The 21,689-nt window shown below is 40.8% G+C and overlaps 1 protein-coding gene across 4 annotated transcripts in view; it reads left to right on the top strand.

The window, feature by feature from the left end:
* LOC123961866 (transcription factor SOX-6-like) overlaps nt 1–21,689 on the top strand; it is a 110,203-nt gene that overhangs the window by 76,920 nt on the left and 11,594 nt on the right. For 3 of the 4 annotated variants that reach the window (XM_046037632.1, XM_046037633.1, XM_046037634.1), the window contains exons 8-12: nt 3,084–3,204; nt 4,527–4,606; nt 11,842–11,991; nt 13,876–14,053; nt 16,118–16,317. In XM_046037632.1, coding sequence (XP_045893588.1) covers nt 3,084–3,204; nt 4,527–4,606; nt 11,842–11,991; nt 13,876–14,053; nt 16,118–16,317 — 729 coding nt within the window. The remainder of the gene's footprint in view (nt 1–3,083; nt 3,205–4,526; nt 4,607–11,841; nt 11,992–13,875; nt 14,054–16,117; nt 16,318–21,689) is intronic. The other variant, XM_046037635.1, reaches the window with a different exon arrangement.

The raw sequence follows: 21,689 nt of genomic DNA, 5'->3' as shown, positions 1-21,689 counted from the left end.
ATAACTTCCACCCCCCCCTCCCAACTTCTCTCTTCTTCTTTTTTTTTAGCCTTTTACGACACACAGACTTGTTTTTATTCTCTCTTCATTCCCTTTTCTCCGTGTCACAAGACGTTCGATTGCTTGTGTGTGTGCACGCGCGCGCGTGTGTGGGAATGCCTCCCAAGCTATCTGGCTTTTACCCTGAACTTCCAGTGTGTCTTTGTGTGTGTGTGTGCGTGTGTGTGTGCGTGTGTGTGTGTTTGTGTGTGTGTGATGAGGCCCTCCCAAGCTTTTTTTGGAGTGTGTCCTAAACAACGTTGTCTGAAGGACTGGTCAGGTGATGAACACATGTAACTGCATGCGTACCGAATAATGCTAACTGTGGATAATACAGATGATGCCCTGTTGTGGCATAGACTTGTGCTTGTACACACACACACACACACACACACACACACACATACACACACACATACACACAGACACATATAAACAAAACCAAATTCTAACCTTGAACCTAAAATCTTAAGCCTCAAACAGCGCTTTGATGAAGTGAAGATCAGCAAAAATGTCCTGACTCTCAAGGTCTAAAACGCTGATTGGTCCTCATAAAGATACAAGGACAAGACTGAGACCTCACATTACATTTATTCTCACAAGGACAGAACATGAACACACATATACAAACAATCTCAGTATTTGTGTAAATTGATACATTTGCAGTTACGTGATTTATTTTTCAGTAAGTGTGAAAACATAAGTAGCACATCACTTTATGGAGCTTTTGAAAAATAAGAGCATGGAGGTCAGGGTAGTACAGTAGATAGGCATTTGCACATAATAAAAATCAAAAACATGTATTGTTGGCTTTTTAAAATATCAAACCATGATGATGGTGTCACCCTTACCTTACACAGCTAGTTTTAGTTAACCAATATATAATTTACAAGAGAGGATATTGAAGGAATAAAGTAAATATGCAAATTTGACATAACTGGACATATACATTGTTACTGAGTGTAAGTAGTGTAGTTATTTTTATGATCAGTCGATTATATTTTTTGATTAGCTGATGAATTGCTTCATCTATCCAATGTAAAAATAAGTGGGAAAAATTATGATCTCAAATGTCCAGAGCCCAAAGTGACCAACAGTCCAAAACCCAAAAATATTACTTTATTTTTTAACAATTTACAATTATTTAAAACTGTGAAAACCAGTAAATCCTCACATTGGAAAAGCTCATTGTTAAACGCGTTACACGATTAATCCATTATCAAAATTGTTCTCAATTAATTTTCTGTTGATCATCTTATAGATTGACTAATGTCTCCTGCTCTTCAGCAAACACACATCTCTTTCTCTCTATTTAGTCATGCTCTTTGAAACTCCTTACCCCCAACCTTTTCACCATCCCTCACACACACCATAAACATCTCAGGGGATGGTCATTTAATTCAACAATGTAACCCTGCAGTACAAATGCAAAGAAATACTGTAACCACAGAACATGCTGATGATGGGCTCTAATGATGAACTGTCCCAGGAGGACAGTGGGAGGGCCTAGAGTGGTTAATGAATTGGTAGTTAAGGAGATGAATGGAAGTAGATGGCATTGAACAGAGGTAAGAAGGGGAACTGAGATAGAAGGGGAGGTGTGGACAAGGGTTTGGTTTAAAGAGTAACACAGTAAAGAAAAACAATAAAACAGAGGGAGAGATGGTAGGAAGAGCAGGGCGACAAACCCGGACAAGGTTGGAGAAAAGATTTGAAATGGGACCAAAGTGTTGAGAAAATAGGAGAGAAGTTATAATAAATAAGAAATGGATAATGCAAGAAAGAATATGTAAACAGCAATATAGATGATAGGTAATTAACAGGAAATTAATCAAATACAGAGGGGGAAGTGAGAGGTGAAAAAAAAGGAAAGCTAAAGAGAAAGACAAGTCGAGAAATGGAGACTTTTAAGAATAAAAGAAAAGAATAAACACATTTCATGAGAGAAAGTTTTTAAAGTAATTGAGATATAGAAAATTGCAACATCAATACATTTTTTCAACTGAAATAACTAAAGTAACTAACTAAACTAAAGTACACCTAATTTGCATTTCATTTTTAATGCCTTTAACATGTTTGAAAATCTGTCCAACTGTCTGAAAGGCACTTAACGAGTGAGAAAAAAAGAAAAAAGGAAGCAAAGAAAGCAAGAAAGACAAATTAAATGAGACATGAGGGAGAAAGAGACAAACTATTTTAAAAGACAGAAAAAATAAAGAACAAAGAGAAAAAGGATGAGATAAAGGGAGAGATGGAAGGGAAGAGAGTGAGACAGTCCAGTGATTAAGTACAGCCAGTCCTAATAGATTCCCGCAGGCTCATCTTTGATACGCTCTCCTCAGTTCAAGCCCTCAGCGCCTTAACTCAGTCGAACCCACAGTTTTTAAAGCATACATGAAAGCATACATGAAAGACAGCTGTTAGCCTCTCTGTTGTTTTAAAGGCATTTTGTTTTACATTTACACTTGTCTGTCAAGAATGTATCTCTTGATTTGTTGTTTGGTCTCTGTCCTTTAATTAAGTCTCTCAACCCCTGATGGTCATTTAATTCTTGAAATGTATGTTTTGTTCTTTTTACTGTATATGAGCGGTGTTTGGATTTTGTCAGTATTTCTAAATCTTGACCATCTCTTTTTTCTTATATTTCCTTTGTGTTTATTCATTATTTTCCCTTTTCATTTTTCAAACATTATTTCTTTCTTCTTTGCTGCTTTCCCCCACTCTTGCTTTTGTCTTTGTGTGTTCTTTCTTCCTTGGATCTCCTTATATGAGAGTCCTTCATTTCCTCCTTTTCATCCTCCCATTTTTCTCACTGGCATTTGCCATTTTTCTTCACAATTTTTTTCCTTTTTGTCTCTCTACCTGCTGTTTGCATTATGTGTGTGTGTGTGTATTATACATGTATGCAGCATTTGTATATATAGGAGTGGCTGTGTGTTTGTCAAGGTCACCTTGTCCTATTTTCAGGACATGTTTCATATAAGGTCTTCAAACATCTCCTTCTCTCTCCATGCCAATATTTCTCTTTCTATCTCTCCTCTTAGGTCCAGGGTCACATGCCCCCTCTGATGATCCCAGTGTTTCCTCACGACCAGCGGTCTCTGGCTGCTGCTGCTGCTGCACAGCAAGGCTTTCTCTTCCCACCGGGCATGTCCTACAAGCCAGGTATACAAACACACACAGACACACACACACACACACACACACACACACACACACACACACACACATGCGCGCGCGCACACACACACACACACACACACGCACACACAAAAACACCGAACAATTGCTCAAGACAGATTACACACTGGTGAGTGTTAAGGAAATATGTTTTCTGAAAAACATCCACCCCCCTCAAACGAAAGCTCTGTCTCTCTGACAGTTCTCGTAAACTATAAAAGAAACAGTGGGTTTCTATATTTCTCTCTCTCTCTCTCATACACACCCCCACACGTGCACACGAACACACACACTGGGATCCCAGTCTATGTTAATGAGGTGTGTCAGGTGAGGAATGTTCTGGAAATGAGCGGAGAGATTTACAAGCCCTGCTTGTTCACGTCAGGAACAATACATTGGACACAGCGAGGAGTGGAATGTCTCTTTTATGGCTTGCTGAAAACATGTCAGTTGGAAAACACATCTGCAACATGGAATTTCACACTTTCTCACACACGCATACACACACTCTCATGCATGTTCTTCGGGTACGCACTGACCCAACAATGTACATAAGGACGATCCAGATGGACAAATCACATGCATTCTCAAAAACACTTTTAAAGGATTGCATGCATGTCCTATATTTCAGCAATCCATAGCGATTTTGCACAAACAGGCGCAACAAAACACTTCAAGTACACAGTCTTCTATTCGCAGGATTTGTGGCACCACCTGCTTTCTTCCTCTCTCCTCGTCCTTCACACATTCCTTTCTTCTATGCATTCCTCCAGGTGCTCTCCTGACGCCACGCACCACTGACCCTACATACTTCATACAAAAAAGAAATCCGTGTTTATTCCTACTGCATGAGCACGCACTCCCACAAGGCTGCAAAGAGAGGCATAAATGAAGAAAGGGATTAAAAAGCCATTATTCTACACTGACTTTGGTCTGTTTTCAACAAAGCCTCGGACATGGAAAGCCTTTTAGGAACAAACAGTAGGGGTTATATACTATGGTACTCGTATATGAATTTATGAGTGCATCTCAAAGAGGGAGTGCTGGACTTGAACTCTACTCGCCCTAGTCTCAAGCACCCGTGTGTACTGACAATGAGTCTTATTAACCTTTGCATAAAACACTCGTGACCCTTTGTTTTTCATTTGCCATGAATGAAAACATGAGAGCAAGAGAGGTACAAGGAAGGACACAAAGAGAGAAAGAGACAGAGCCTGGCTGAAGGTAAATAGCAGGTTAGTTCTTGTGCTGTAATCGGCCTCCTCCCACCTCTCTATACAATATGTGTTGTTTTGGTCTTTCAACAGGTGAGAATTACCCCATGCAGTTCATTCCATCTACAATGGCAGCTGCAGCGGCGTCTGGACTCAGCCCGTTACAACTACAGGTAAGACGAAAACACCTGGTCTCCTGTAGCTTTATCAAAATCAACCAAATCTATTGTCATGGCTAGCACTAAGTCAAATTGTTTTCTTTTTATAATTGGGGTGTACCAACCTTTAAAATTAAATTGCAAAAAAAGTTTTAGTAATGTTTTCCTACAACAAAAGGATCATATGGTGGAGACAAACAGGAACAGACTGTCTGACAATGTACTGGTGAAAAGCCGGGGTGTGGAGCTTGGTGGGCATGTGTCTATTTGTATGTGAGATATGCTTCAGTTTCACTTGGATTCAATTCTCAGCTCTTGAAATATATGAATTTTATTTCTTTGGCAAAACGTTTTCACATTCAGCCATGACTAAAACCTACTTTTGTTGTTTAAGGCATGACTCCTAACTTAAACATTTTTTTTTAACTTGCTAAACCTAAACTAAAAGAAATGTGTCCAACTTAACAATCCTATCGTTACATAACTTTTAAGTTGGAGACTGTCAGACTAAAGGCCAACAAAACAAACTAAAGAAGTGCCTCTTCAATATCTATGATGATAACTTGAGTGTTTCACAACTAAATAAACAACTGCAGCAGGAACAAAGTTTCAGAACAGCAGCAGCACCACAGACACATCTATAAGGGAGAGGGTTTGTACACTGAGAAAGTACACATGGATCTAATTCTGAGGGTGTAACCAGCAGGCCACAACCCAAGACAATTGTACAGTGATAAATAGAGGACAGTCAAGATAAGGAACATTGGCAAACTAAATGAAAACTCCTACATGAGCAAAAAAACTCTGCAACTTTTTCATAAATCACAACACTTTTAATGCCCCCTATCCATCGTTGAATCAAACAAGACAATGCTATAAGTGGTGTATGAAAATATGTAGAATTTTCCTATGAGATCTAGAGGCTATAATGAAACATGCTGAGTGTCTGGTAGATTTTACCAGGGAAAAACCACCTGCAACAGTTGCAGTAAAAATAGGAACTAGCTGTTTTGCATGAGGAAGTAATAGCCATCATGACAGTTCAAAAAGCTAGTGCCACGGACAGAAGGCCTAACTTCAACGACAGGAAATCAAAGAAAGGAATGCCACACTGTGTGACTGACAGGGGATCTCTGGAAAGTGCAGATGCTTATCCAAAATACAAAGTTGCCACGCTGCTGCTCTATGTTACAGTGTTCACAAATACACGTCCATATGAGCAAAATGACATTAAAAGGAGTGGGAAATATAAATGGAAGCTGGAGGAGGCCCAGCAGGCATTGATTGGCTCAGATAACAGGCTCATTTGAATGGAGTTGACTTTTTTCAGTAAAACAGCATAATGCATTTTGTAAAAAATTAAGTTCTATAGGCCGACGCTAACATACTAGTCCGTTTGTCTGCTGACTGTCAGCTGTGTCTGACAAAAGCTGTTATGAAGAATCGCAGAGGAATTCCGGCCCACCAGCACAACACCTGGCCCAGGCAATTCATCAAATATTTTATTGCTTCTTGACACCTGTGGTTTGAGAATAGCACTTATACATAATGGTTATCATAGAACATATTTGCAAAAAAAAAAACGTGTAACAAAGACAAAAAAAGAAAAATGAAATCACTACTCCCTAAAGGCGGTTTGGAATTTCACAACACGACCCTGTCACCCAGCCTGCTGTACCTACTTTCAACGGAAAGAACAAAAGCCCTCAAAAGCTTTTTCACTGGCAAACAATATTGCTTCATCATGCCAGTTATTACCATAGCATGGTTTTGGGCTCTTACAAGAATCCTTATCTCAGTTTATTCAGTTTGAATTGTGGTTTTCACTTATCGAAGCCCTCATTAGCTGCTATTGACTTAGCAAAGCGCCGTGCTGCGCTGAGGGGATCGGAGCCTCGGCGCAGCCTATCCCCACCCCTGTCTTTGAAATGATCAAAAGAGTCTCTTACCTCTCACAAGAGAGAGAGGTAAGAGGATGAATGATGTCGGAGATGCAACCTCATTCACATTTAAACACTGCCTGAAATGTTGAGAATGAGAGGCAGAGAGAAACCTGAATGAAAGAGGAAGCTTCTCATCACAGCGTTGGCTGAAATCGAGTAGGAGACTGAGGAAGGAGGAAGACAGAGAGCGTGGGGAAGTGTTTATCAGAGAAAAAAAGAGTGATTATCTGAGGAATTTTTGTGAGATTGAGGCACTGGCTTCCAGCACATGTTTGGGCATTGTTTTGACAATAATGCCTATGCCAAAAGCAATCATGATACAATTTATGAGTAGTACTTGTTTAGTTATGTATCTTCATCTCAAAAATTTGCCAGTAGCACTGTTTGTGCTATGGTACAGTAGCACTTGCACCATTGCAAAAAAAATTATTACAACAGAATGTTGATGGGATAGACACAATTGAAACTCCTGCAAAGTGTACTGCTATCCAGTCAAACAGCCTAGCAATAAATGCTTGCTTTGTGAAGTTAACATGGTTGAGCTTCTTGAAGTGAATCAACACTTCACCTTCAACCTTTCCGTGTTCTGTATATACATGTATCACGTACTATATAGGTTGCATCTTGTTGTAGTGTCGTTGCCAGGGTTTTCCCCAGGAAATTAGTTAGTACTTAAGCCATTTGGTTTTACTTTTCCCAACCTGAAATAATAAACAACCAAAAAAGCATTTCTGTTTTTCCCAACATTGCAGACTAATGATTTGATTTGATTACCATACAGCAAACATTGTCTAAACATGTCATTACAACCATCTGTGTGATGTAACACCTCTGCTTGTTTAAATTAAATTAAGTGTAACTGTTTCTTCTGATAGTAGTGGAGGTCTTTATTTCAGGTTAGGCGGTCCACCTCTCCTAGAAACGTCTGCTGGAAACCCTGAACTAACGTGGTTCTGATAAAATAGATTTAACAAAACTGATGAGTAGAACAGAAACATTTTATTTCTCTACATCCTGCACTATCTTAAGCCCTTTGGCCTGCATGTAGCCATTGTGGTTACGCTGTAGTGCCAGAGTGGCTCTCTCTCTCTTTCTCAGCTCTGGCTCTGCTTTCTTTATGGGCTCTGCCTTTGGGAGGTGAGGGACAACGACAGCATTGAAAATCTCACAATCATTCTCTCACAATCATTGTGAGTGGATGTTTTTTACCCAGAGCCTTGCTAACACACTTCTTCCAATTTCTTGTGTCTTAACTCATCACTTATCATGCATGAAAACTGTCTCCGGCCTTTGTCTCCATCTTTGACCCTTTGACTCTGTGCTGTTTGTTGCTTGTCATATTGGTGAACTGAGACCAAATGCACTGTTGCTCATTAAAAATAAAATAAAAATGTTTCAGACAAGCACTTTTAGTATACAATACAGAATGTGCATTATAGAGTGAGGTCAATTTAATTTATGTAGTTGCATGCATTAATGAGTCACTAATCATCATTTGTGATCAATAGAATGTGTTGCTTGTTTAAAATATTATAGTATCTTTAATGAGTGTTTTTAGTGTTATTGTAGCTACGTTTAACTTCACAATGGCTTTAACTCCAGTGTGTGAAACTGTGCATTAGCCTATAAAAAATCATTGTAAATACACAATTACACCATGTTAGTTCTACGTTAGCAATTCCTCTGCTACATACTGTAGTCAAGTACACACCAGCTGGCATCAAACCCTTTTAATGCCAGATCTGTGCTCTGTACAGGATAGACAGATGTTGCAGCCTGACCCCTCCAGATTCTTCATAGTTCTGCCCCATAGCACGCCTTCTGACAGCTGGCTGGCACTGATGGTCAAGCAGGCATAAGCTAGCATGGAGAAAGGGCATATTCTCAGGCAGTGAAAATAAACCTGCACAAGCTACAATAGGTTACTGTATCTCCAAATCATTGAAGAAAGTAAAAGTTTGGAAAGTAACAGCAATAATAGATATTTGTTTTATGCCTCAATCAGTTGAAGAAACCTGTCAAATCAAAAGTAAGACAACAGAAATATTTGGCAAAAGCTGCCCGGTTGTGCTTGACCCATCATGACGTGACCTAACAATTTTGATAGCACAAATGCCGTGCAATCGGCGTGGGAACTTGATCGGGCCAATTGTTTCCAGAGCCTCGGAGTAGACCCCTTCACAAACAGTGGATTCCTGCTGAAGAAAGGCCTCATTGTCGTGGCTAATGGGAGTGAAATACAGTTGCTTAGCAGACATTCTTGTTGAAATCATAAGACATCTCCCTGTGTCTGTCTCTATGCTCTATTTCTGTTTCTGTGTCTGAGGCATGGAGACGATGATGAGGAACAAACTTCTGTGCCCCAGAGTCATGATTTCTGCCCCACTGCCAACATACAGTGATTAGGCTAGAATGGCTTTCTTTGTAATAAAATGAGGACAATGATTAGAAGGCAATCAGATTTGGTTTGTCTTGAGTGAAAAAATGAAGCATCTGTTCCATAAAAGAGAACTGGAAGTGACATAATGGTTGTCTTTGTGTAGCCTGCCTCTCTGCGTATCTCTTTCACTGTCTTGGACATAGCAAACCCTCCCAGTGCAATATTTTAAACTCTGTCCTCTGTGTGGGCAAGCTCAGTGGCAGTTGATCCATTTCACCCTCTTCCTCCTCCTCCACCCCCTGGAAACCTGCTGAAAAAGACAAAACCTCATTTGTTTTGTGTACTCCTGAGATCAATAGCTGCTCGACACTAAGAGAGGCCAGCTAAAGGGATTCTCCACTCAGTCCTAATGGGACAGGCCAGTCTGTGCAAGTAGGAGGTTGTTGGCAGGCTACAGTCCAGACATTGCTATCCAGACTATCACCTTTCCTCTGCTTTCTTAAGGATTATGCCAAATTTGGCCAAGGCTAATAAAAATCCTGATGATTAGGAGGATCAAAAATGACAGACAAATCATTTGGATTTTAGTCAAATTAGCAGTCTAAATTAAGGCCAGTCAGATAGTCTGGACTGCTGTGGCGTGGTTCGAGGCCCTCTTTGTCAATTTGTAATTTAGGAAATTGCGGCATTGTCTTCCCTTGGGGGTTGAGAGAGCTCTAGTTGGGGTTGTTTACGCTGCACATTGGCCTCCCCAGTCACCAATCAATCACAAAGAGTCTTTAAGAAACAGAAAGAAAGCTCTTATTCTCAGTCTTTTGTTTGTTCAACAGTTCCCTCTTCTTATTTGGAATTGCTGACAGAATTGCTGTTAACAGCTCAATAGCATAGGGTGTGTTTGCACACCATACCCTGTGTGTGTGCATTTGTGCAGGCAGGGGTGTGAGATCCTAACTGTGTGTTTTACCTCAAAGACTCGTGTGTCTGCCCCAGCCCCGCTCCCCTTAGAGCTGTAAGAATATCAGGCATCACCAGAAGTAACTCTGCGGTCGGCTTGATTGACACGAGAGGCCTCACCACCAGCCATTCAAGGCACATTCTTACTGGGATCTCATATCGCCAAGGGTTGGCCCGAGCACTCCTGGTGGCTTCCAAGGAAAATAAGCGGCGTGACATCAGGGCTTTGTTTCAACGGTGAGGCCCCTTCTGTTTGTGTTTAATATCGCTCCGAGAGAAGTGGAAAGACGGCCAGCCAATTTCTCTGGCCCCAACCGCTGAATCTGGTGCTTCGTCGGTGAAGCGACGGTGGTCTCGTGTGTCTGCAGCGAAACACTCTCTATCCCTCTCTCTCTCTTTTTCTATTGCAAACTCTTTACTTTTGGATCTCTGGTCCCAGGAGGCTTTGCAGTTTTGACTACAGGGAAATCAGATCTCACAACACTGGGGGCCGTTTAGGCTGAGGGGGCAGAGTGCAAAAACAGAGAGAAAAAAACAGAGATGGAGATGGGGGAGAAGATATAAAGAGTGATTTTGGAACAAAACAGAGAGAGGGCGAGAGTAAGATGGAGATCAAAAGGAGGAGGACAAAAGAAAGACAGAAACATAGAAGAAGGGGGAGAATATAGATGAGGTGAGAGTAATGAAAAATGAGAGGAAAGCAGGAAAACAGAAAAGAAAGACAGAGAGGAGGGAGCTGTAGTGAAGGCCAGCCACGTCTGGGTGGTTTTCCTGAGGACAGGCTCTTTGATACTCCAGCACTCGCACTCCAATGCATTTAGACAGGGGTTGACAGTGGTTACAGGCAGCGGTTTGTCTGGCCAGCTAGCTTTGATTTAGAAGACCCTGGACTGTGGGCCGAGTATTTGACTCTTTGATTTTTGTTGGATGGAAAATCTGTAAATTTTTTTTTGCTACATTAAATGTTTTTATCCAGACCTGAAGGCAGATGTCTTATACTTTCCAAGTCTTTTTTTTATGTTTTCTATTATTTTTTACTCTATTTTCAAGTGTTTTTCAATGGACTGATGCTGGTGTAATATGTATGACTACACTTACTTAAACATGATTGTCCACTATTGTCTTTGGGATTAAAGTAAGTGAAGAACCTCAATTGTCTGAAGGAATAACCATGTGTGACAAAATTAGTCTCAAGTATTGTTTTTTAATCCTAATTTGATTAGATTTTATTTGACTATTTATTTAAAGTTACAGCTCTGCTGTGAAAGCAAAGAAAAAAAGGTTAAATAGTCAGGATGATAAAAACAGCCATGTGGCTTATTTCCATTGTGGTTCACGTTGTTTTTTGAAAAATAAAGGAAACCAGCCTTATATTGTTACCAACACTGAGCCAAGCATTGTCTAAAAAGCTAATTTCCATTCTTACATTCTCATATTTTCACAGAACCAAGTGACATAAATTTTGTAGATAGTCAAAATTAAAGTTAAGGAGGATTCAGGTAAAGTATTCAAAGTTTCTTTAGCTATTGTCTGAGTTTATTTCTAGATGCAAATCGATATACAAGCTGCTCCCAGCATCTGTTAAAAGAATAAGTGTCTGAGATGGATTGTAGATAATTTAAAATAAAAACGTTTTTCTGGAATCCCTCCCTGATAAATACTTACCCTCTCAAACAAATCTTCCATTTGTGTGGGACACTCATGTCAACTTTACAACTAGGTGTGTGTGTACACGCACATTTGTTTCCATATGAGTTCTCTGTGTGCTTGGCACACTCAGACACACACCCATCAAACCTCAGAAGATGCGAGCAGCACCAAAGAGAGGATACAGCAAAATAACTCGCAACAGGATCGGGGGAGGGGGGGCACAAGAAAAGATGAGAGAGAATGAAAGAGGAAAGCCACTGACTAGCTGCTGGCGAGCGATGTTAATAGCCTGTCGGTTTTGCTGGTTTCTTCCTTTTTTGCAGCAGCTGTATGCTGCCCAGCTGGCAAGCATGCAGATCTCACCAGGAGCAAAGATGACGCCCCACCCACAGGTTCCGAACTCCTCCGGTCCCCTTTCCCCCTCCGCCGTGAAGACTGAAAAGCGAGCATCCAGTCCTGTCACTCAGATCAAGGTGAGTCCATTGTTGCGAATGTTGTAAAATGGTTTACGTGAAAAATTTGTTTAAATGATTCAATAGGATTTTTCAAGAGCCAGGTGGACACATTTGTGATTGATGATGTTGCAATTCAGGAGATGGCTTGATGTACATACAAGCAGTATGTGAAGACAACAGTACCATGGAGAAAATTGACTATATTGAAGAAATTGTAAATAAGAGGAATGTATAAGGGACATGTATTGGAATAAAACAGCGTCTCTATGATGTCTAAAGTAACAAAGTAACAGACAACATAATAAGACAAAGGAAAGAGTGACTTCAGAATATGTATGATAGGAAAACACACAAGAATAGTAATGATGATGATCAGTGCAAGTAAAAGTGAGAGGCTGGAAATTTGGAAGTTGTTGAAACAACTATCTCTGCATGGCCCAGGACTCTTCAATGGCAATTAGAAAAGCTTATTTAAAAGTCACACACCGATACACACACACACACACACACACACACACAAACACACGAACACGCTTACAAACTGACACTGGCACTGGCTGCTGTTTGGCAGGAGCCCAGACCCCTTCACTGGAGAGAGCGTATGCCTCATCGTTACTCGACGACGAGGCAGTAATGGAAGCCATATGTGTGTGTGGGGCACAGCTGCAACCGGCGTCACAATAGACCGGCGTCAGAGCTCACCGCACTCAAACAGTAGTGCTGTGCCCTCCAAACTCCCCACCCTCCGCTAACCCCCGCACATTGTCAGCCCACCCCGCACTTTGGCATGCCACCCGCATCCCCCCCCCCTAAACTCTTTTCCTTCACAACACTTCGCTCAACTGAAGCTCAGCTGCAAATTAGATCCGTGTTTATTAAACGTTGCTGCCAACACAAGAATCAGTCAGGCTGTGTTGACGTGCCGGAGTTTTCTTCTTGTCACCACTTTTCCTTTTGCAGGGATTGTGAACTTTGATTAGAAATAGATAAATCACACAAACAAAGGTGCCATTGTTTAGAGAAGAAGGTACACTGAAACTTTTTTTCCCTGTCAGGTTCACAAAGGTTAGCAATGGAATTCATTTATTGAAGAGCAAAAACTTGATAGGGATGACTGATCATCAGTCAGTGGGAGCATCACTTAAGCACTTAAAGGGATACTTTGGACAAAATTGAAAATCAGAAGCTGTGGTTAGCTTCAATTCAGTCAATTGCCCTTCCAAAGGTGACCCATTTTCACAGCAGAAACATTTTCTTTAGTTTCTCCAAAATATTGCTTTTTATATAGTGTCTGTGTCACACTATCCAAAGCGTCTCTGGAAGTAGTGTATTTAACAATAATCATATTGGCAAACTAACCATTGCTTGGAAGATACTGTGCCTATAGATAGACATTGTAGGTTTCTGTCTAGAAAACATGTCGCTATTGGAATCCTTCAAAACTAAATTTTAACACACTGAATGTGGTGTGGGCTAATGAGGCAACTTATTTTATAACCATCCTTAAGACAATAGATGAAGGTGGTGTTTGGTTGACAAAAGATATCTTTTGACTTAAAGCAAATTTGGTTGACAAAAGATATTTTTTGACAACCAAATTTGCTTTAAGCCTGTGGTTCTTAACCTGGGTGCTCTGACCCTCACAAGGGGTCACAAAATGAATTCAAGAGATCCACCCCAGTAGGAAAAAAACTAAATTTTAACTAAAATCACGACACCCCGAGAGCACACCATTAAGGCTGAGTCCTTAGCGGATTGGGTTCATTACCACCCGGGGCCCTTTGCTGCATTTCATCCCCTCTCTCTCCCACCTTTGCTGTCTATCACTGCAGCTGTCACTACACAAACCCCACCTCCAAAAATCTTTTTTAAAAAAACTTGTTGCGTTGATTATATTAACAGGAGGAAGGATCCACACAGCCATTGAACCTCTCAGCCAGACCCAAGACAAGTGACCCTCTTCGCTCTCCGACGTCCCCAACACAGAGTCTGTTCTCTGGAAACAAGACCAGCCCTACAGGCATGGGCAAGGGCCGCGTCCCAAGCCCCATCGCCAACATGGGCAGAAACACCTCTCTGGGTAGGTAACAAACACGTATGCACTTTAACACCAGTGTTGCCTTTACCACTTGGTAGACTTTATGGGCCACCTAGCCTAGCGGCACTGTTACTCTGCCTAAAAGAAGTACATTAGCACTGGCTTTACTGACATGTTCAATCAGAATCACATGGTCTAAATGCTGCTTCACCATGCCAAAAAATTCTAAGGGGAAACACTAACACTCTACACATACATGCTCTCTCCCACAAACAAACACTCATACACTTTCACACACCATGGTATTGTTCACATCTGTACTGTATAACCATACAGAGCAAACACATTCTCTCTCCAGTGTAAAACTGTGCCTTCCCGTCAACTGGAAAAACAAAAACATCACCCACCCAAACACCTCCCTTCTCCCCACCACACACAGACAAACCAAGCAGCGTCGCATGTGCCTGATAGACTGCAGACACCTCAACCCCACGAGAAGACCTGTGTGTGTGTATTTGCATGTGTGTTTGTGTTTTACAGGAGTCCAAAGCCCTGTATTTAGCCCCAATGAAAACCCCGGCAGCGGAAACAGTGAAACCCAGCACACGTTATTTGGTTTTTAAGAGCTTCCTCACATCATTGTCTGCCCGCGCTAGACCTTTTATGCCCCTACCTCTGCTATCTGTTATTAAGGCCAATCTAAACCCTCTCATTATATCCCCCCAGAAAACAATTTCGCCAGTTCCTCTGGAGTGGCTTTGAGGACGCAATGCTTGTGTTCCCTGCAAAGTTATTTTTTGCCCATTTTAACGGCCACCCAAGCATACAGTGCTTCCTACTTGTCTGCTAATTAAACGAGGAGGGCGACGGAAACTTAGCATCCTTTTATTTATTTTTTTCCCTTATTCTTCAAATGTGCATTGGCTTCAAAAGTGTGAAGCACGGCACATAAACAAGGGGGAGGGTCTGTCATGTTTAAACACAAGTGGATTGGAAAACAACTTTCGCAACGTGTGGCGAGTATGTAAGAGATTTGAAATAAAAAATTTTTTTTATATAGATGTTTAAATAGTATTTCAGAGGAATTTGTATGCAGCCTTTCGTAATTATTGGTTTTCAGTCCTTGCACTTTGTTTTCAGTGCTCGGTAGTGTTTATGAAGGAACATGAAATCACATACATGCTCCAAACTGGGTTCTTCAGGTAAAGTTGTGGTTCAACAGCATGTGACTCAAACTCTCTGGTTTGTCAAAACCAACAAATAACGAATATTTGCACATCAAAAGTTAGAAACCAGTTGCCATGCAGATGAAAAACTGCATACTTGGAGCATAAAAGCATAGTTCAAATTTCAAATGTTGTTGCTATTTTACAATGGTACCATACAGAAGTTTTGTGACAGGTCACAAGGAACATTTTCTGGTATTTGTTTTGTAAAGACTGCATATGGATTCAGACGATAACATAACATTTTTATTTCAGTAAGTCTGTATACCTTAAAAACTACTTGGTTAAGTTAAGGGATTTATGCCTAAAAGCCCTGGATAACCTATATTCTCAGCTTTAGTATGAGTGATATGGTCCGACATTAACATATTCCCTCCAAAGTTGGCACCAGTTTTCTTATTTTACATAAGAGATTTCTTTATTTGGCCCTGCGATGGACTGGCGACCTGTCCAGGGTGTACCCTGCCATGCACCCGATGTCAGCTGGGATTGGCTTCAGCCCCCCTGCGACCCTGCACGTTTGACGGTTGACGATGGATGGATGGATAGATTTCTTTATTTGTGTCTGTTCTCTGTCCTCTTCTCAGTAGTTTGAAGTGATGTCACATACATGTGTATGCTAATCATAACTTAACAACATTTGTATTCAAACAGTTGCAGGGTTGTTTTTGAGAACTAAGATTTTTTTTTTTACTTAAACTTAATTTTCTTTCCTATTTAGTCATTAATACTTGAAGCTGATGAAAAGATAAATTACAATCATCTTTAGAGGAAGACTGAGATGAACCCTGGCCTTCCTTATTGAAGGCACACACTCTTTGCCTTCCTTTCCTGTCATGCCAGTCAAAGTGACAGACAATTGTCCCTCTCTCCTATAAAGACATCCTATCCAGCCTTAACTCTACGGCGCTGTTTGGGGACCAGGATGCAGTTATGAAAGCCATCCAAGAGGCCAGGAGCATGAGGGAGCAGATACAGAGGGAGCAGCTCCACCACCATCAGCAGCAGCAGCCTGGACACCAGAGTCTGGAGGCCAAACTGTCTGCACTCAGCAGCATGACCCTCAACAACGGCAACAAGGTTAGAGTGACAGACAGATCACGTGTGGTCAGGCAGAAGTTTCACAGTTGTGGTCGTTGATGCTATCAAAAAGAAAATCAGTCCATTTACAAGTGATACGAAGATAAGAAGAAGATGCACAGACATGCGTTACTGATAAGGTTTTCAACAATAACATGGTCTAGATGCAGTTTTCAAAGGCATTTCCTTTCATGTGAAGACATAATTCTGGACTGTTTACTTTCAGGATTAGGATTTCACATGCAAAACATACACATCAGCTTTTAAAATAGCATGCATATTAAGGATTAAAGCACTCAACACTGTATTAAAGAAGCTCAAAGTAGCTCCACCTGGACCAGGTAAAATTATAAGATGCTCTTTACATGTTTACTACTTCAGTAATTTAATACTGTAAAAGGGGACACTTTATAAGTGTATTAACGTATGATACTTATGTCCTCATGTATGTATGTTGCTCATAATAAATGATTCTTATTTTTATGATTTTTTACTCCTTTGCACACACACACACACACACACACAGAGGCACACAGATCTCCAAACTCCTTGCTCCTGTGTTATATTTATATATTTTCTCCAGTATTTCATTTGCCGAGTGTTCAAGGTTTCTGCTCAGCTCGTGCATGAGTCTGAAGAATATTCATGGATGATATTTGGTGTTGTTTGGCTCGGGCTGCAGCTCTTGAGGACTTCTCTTTTCTTCTCTCATCTCCACGGCCACCCAGAAGCCAACAGCTTTGAAGAGGGTGCAGCTGGGCCAATGACAAGTGATGGTTTTGGCGTGTGTGTGTGTGTGTGTGTGTGCGTGCATGCTTTGACTGAGACTGAGTGGGTGTTTTTTTGGAGAAGAGATGGTGTTAACATTAGTGTGTGTGTGTCCGTTGTGTGTATAATGGAGTCCAGCTCTCCACTTGCCCTGGAGGGGGGATCCCGGCCTCTGGGTTTTAGCCCAATTAAAGGGCCCTTCTCTGGGAAGGTACCTCCCCCCTCCATGCTCACCTCTTCCCCCGCTCATCTCTCCCTCTTGGGCTGAGGAAGACAGGCCCTTTGTACCAGGATCTCATATCCAGAGGGAAATCCATATTCCAAAACATCTTCAATCAGTCTGATCAGCCAATCACAGATTTCAGGGATCAGACATTCAGGAAAATAGGGAACATGATTAGACCAGATCTCCTGCGCAATTGATCCCATGTTGCTTGCAAGGATGAGGAGACGGAGGAGCAGAGGAACTCATGAATATTTTAGGGGTGGAGACTTTGAACCCACCAACCCCAAGTAGGTCATGATTGGTGCACTCCAAGGATAGGCTGTTTTGAATTTTTTGGACTTGTTTGCCTCGCATCTTCAGGAGGAAAACATCCAAAATCTGGCAAAATATATCTCTGCTGTACATATCCTCATTCCCAAGTTGATTTTATTATCAGTCATTATGCTAGTAAACACTGAGAAACTCATAAACATAAATTATACAACAGCGTATACTAATAAATTGTTTATTAAGACTTAATGTGAGTTGTCTGCTGCAGGTCCGGGGAAAAGTTTGTGCTTAAAAGAGCACTTTTTGCACAAAGTTAAATCACAGATTAAGGTGAGTGTATTGCAGGGAGAGTCCTACATGCCTCTTAAGCTCTATATTTTCCAACTTTATAAGAACAAAACCAAAGCAATGCAGTAATTTGGTTTATAGCTCCATGCCTCCTAATAAAAAGCTCATTTGGAAAGTCTCAAAGTAATTGTTTCCGGTTCGAGGACGACAGCAGGTCTTGATGTTTGTTGTCAGCTTGTTATTCGTTACCTAACAACAGCAGCTGAAAGACTCTTTCTCTTAGCTTTAAATACATAATTTTTTCTTTGGGACGGAGACTTTTTTCATGTGTTTTTTTTTTTCTAAAGCGCTCAAAGGCTTTGCTCTGTCTTAAACAATTCATGGATGGAACTTGCTGGATACTGAGAGTGTGACTCACCCGCTCCACCTCGGGAGGCAACAAGTCCAGCTCTTTTTCTTTACCTTGGATTTGTGTGTTGTTTTCTGTTCGTTGAAATGTGTTACTCAAATCCTCCCATTTAAAAACTTTGAAGCTCTGCCCAAGCCTTTTTGTTTTATGACATTGTACTAACACAGCACATTTTGCTTCTTTGGAGGGAAAGAGACAACTGCTGTAAATGGTATCTCAGTGTAATACTGGATGTTGAGCTATTTGTTGCTGATTCGATTCAGGGAGGGAGTCATTGCAGTGACGTCTGAGTGCATGTGTTTGTGTTTATTTCACTTTCTGTTTGGGTATTTTTGTCCCACAGCATTCATTTCAAGCATAGACTACATATACATTTCCTTAAGAGCTGAAAGTGATCCGGGGCTCCTTTGTGTGTGTGTGTGTGTGTGTGTGTGTGTGTGTGTGTGTGCGTGTGTGTCCTGGCTCTGCACTGGCCTTGGCCATGTTAATGTCATTATAGCTGGTGTACAGACGAGAGGCCTGGCCAGTTAGTGGCATTGTTGAGTATCACCTTACGCTTACGTTGCTTCCAGCTGGCCTGCGGCTGCCAAAGCTCACTGAAATAGCCACTGTGTATAACTGTGTGAGTGTGTACATGTATGTTTGTGTGCGTGTGTGTGTGTGTGTGCGTAAAAGCCTGTGTGTACTTGTTTTTCAACTAAACAGCCACAAAACACTCCCTAAGTTTTTGAGAGAATGGCACATTACTCAGCTGACATGTTTCGGATGAAAACACCAAAATCAACCCTAAAAGGGACATGTCTTTTAGGTTTTTTAGTCAAGCTCTAACCTATTAGAATATAAAGTGATAACATGTAGAAGTTATAAGTCTGTGCATCTTAAAAGTGTGACAGCTTTGCGCAAGAGCTTGGTAAAGTTTACATGAAATATGATAATACACTGCTTCAAACCACAAAGGACTACTTTTCCTGTTTCCATAGGAGGGGAACATGGTGGGTGATGGCAGACTGAGTGCAGGTAAATCTACAGGCCACATAAGAAGAAAGAAAAACAGTTTTTATCGCTCTAAGATCTGTTTTCTCACTTTAGATGATGCTTTGTATGCACACAATCACTCAACAGCCGATTCTAAATTGCAAGCACTAAATGATGTGGACATGTGGATTTGTTTTGGTGTCTATACTCTCACAATTTAATAGTTAAGTTGACCGAAGGGCATGTGAAATATGGGGCAGAAAACTGCTTTATTCGTCTAAAGCTGTGAGCAGATCCCTCAGCAGCTTTACAAAAGTGGGTTTAGAGTTTGGACACTTTGGAATTTTAAATTTAAAAAAGCCACACTTATTTTGCTCTGTCTATTTAGAAAATAACTGCACAAAATTAAAAGAAAGCAATTAATCTTAACAAATGGACACAATATAAATGAAAGTTGTAACTAAAGCTCATACAACTACCCTTCATTACAAAATCTATTTGCCATCAAGTCAGAATGAAGTTAAGTTAAATTGTCCTTATCACACTATTTATAAAACGTACATTTTTATACTTAAAAGTTTAACTTGCAAAGTTTGACACAAAGTATTTAATAACCCTCACCCTTTGTTTATTGAACATGCACATTCCTCCCAGACTATGTTTTGCATACGTTAGTAAGTATTTATTCTTAACTTTTGTACAGTTTTGAAATTGACCAGATTTCTAAATTCTTAAGAGTCTTGAATTTAATGTGGCCCATTATAGAGAAATGTCTTTTGTCTGTTCCCTGTTGAATAAATTCAGTCGGCATGCTTGCAATTTCTATTGGTAGAGCAGAATAAGTCTAGAAGGCAAGAAATGGTTGTATAGAAGTTTACATTGGCTCTGCTGGTGAATTTGGTCTTTGTAGGAAGTGAGCCTGTGAAACCAGCAGTTCAGACAGTTCCAAGTCTTGATTAAAGGTCGACGTAATGTTGCTGGATTTGAAATCTGAATGATATACATTATAATAATGTATACTACAAAGCTGAGTCTGGCACCTGCAAATAGACTGTTGAGTGTCTACTTCTTTGGGGTTGGAGCCTCAAGGGGGGAGGGCTGGTGGCGGTGGTAGTGGGGTGTTAAGGTCTATGAATAGGAGGAATGGTGAAAAGCAGGAGGAGGAGAGGAGAAAAAAACAGAACAGGGCTGACTGACAGCTCTATCAGCACACAGAAAAGTCTGTAGAAGGAAAGACAGAAAGAAAGATGAAGAAAATAGGACGAGAGAGGGAATGCCAGGAGGGGGACTAAGGAGGTTGCCAAACTTGATTGGTCCGGGAGGAGACAGTAAACGGTTGCGGGTCAGCTGGAGGCACGCCGTGCTGGCGGTAGGCGAGTTGTAACTGTGGTAATGAGCTCAATACGGTGTGGATAAAAAAACAGTGTTTGGAGCGTTACCCTAGCAACAGTAGAGAGACGCAAACGCCAAGAAGAGGAGAGACCAGGCGGAACAAAAAGAGTCGGGTGCCTCTTAAATTTAGAAATATACATTCAGCAGCAATACTGGGCTGTAGACCCAGTGGAAGCAATAGTGTGTTAAACATACTGTGTCGGCACAGATGTGATTTGTTTCTGTGGTACTTTAGTACACTTTTGTTTGCATGGATTCATTGTTTTCAACTGTATGCTGGTCTCCTCTTTCCGACTGGTTTTGTAATTAAATTTGAAATTTGTCAATCTAAATCACCCACTTGGTTAAATTAATTGTTTCCCCTGCACATGTCCTTTATTGTGTTTAATTAATTAAGTTGTTGGTCAACTCTTCTTCTGCTTTGAAGTCAAGCGCCACTCTTTTTGCTCAAACTCAGACCTGGGTAAAATAAAACACTGAACATTCAGATAAAGTCAGATAAAGATTTTTGTTTTTCTGAAAAATGTGTTTTTTCTTCACTGTAAATGCCTGAGCATCAGGACTTGAAAACCTCTGAAATAGACTGTTTTTAACAAGTTAATCTCTCTGTGATGAAGAATAAGAAGACAAATAAAGCATTAAGAGGACCACTATACAGTAGTATACACAATGAAAATTGACAAAAAACGTTTGTTATGCAGCTCCAAAAGGCAGCAGTCCAGTATCAAACCTACAGGCACACAGGCCAAACCTATTTCAATCTTGACTAAACAAAGCAAAGACAACTCCTTATTGCATTTGCACTTTCAAGTAGACCAAAAGTAGACCAACCGCATGGAGTATTTGCAAATTTTGACCCAGGTCTGCTGTTAATCTGTATTTTGGATCAGTCTGCCTCTATTGATGCTGTCCTAGTCCATTTTCCAAAACCCTAATTCAACTGTGCATTAGTTTTCCATTGGCCTCCTCCCATTTACCAGGAACATTTATTCATCTCTAACTATCATGCTCTGAAGCACACCTAATAATGATACAGAGCATCTC

Source organism: Micropterus dolomieu, linkage group LG22 (genome assembly GCF_021292245.1).
Source record: "Micropterus dolomieu isolate WLL.071019.BEF.003 ecotype Adirondacks linkage group LG22, ASM2129224v1, whole genome shotgun sequence".
NCBI lineage: Eukaryota > Metazoa > Chordata > Actinopteri > Centrarchiformes > Centrarchidae > Micropterus > Micropterus dolomieu.
The sequence above is the reverse complement of the archived record's forward strand: the minus strand, read 5'-3'. Positions and strand labels throughout refer to the sequence as shown.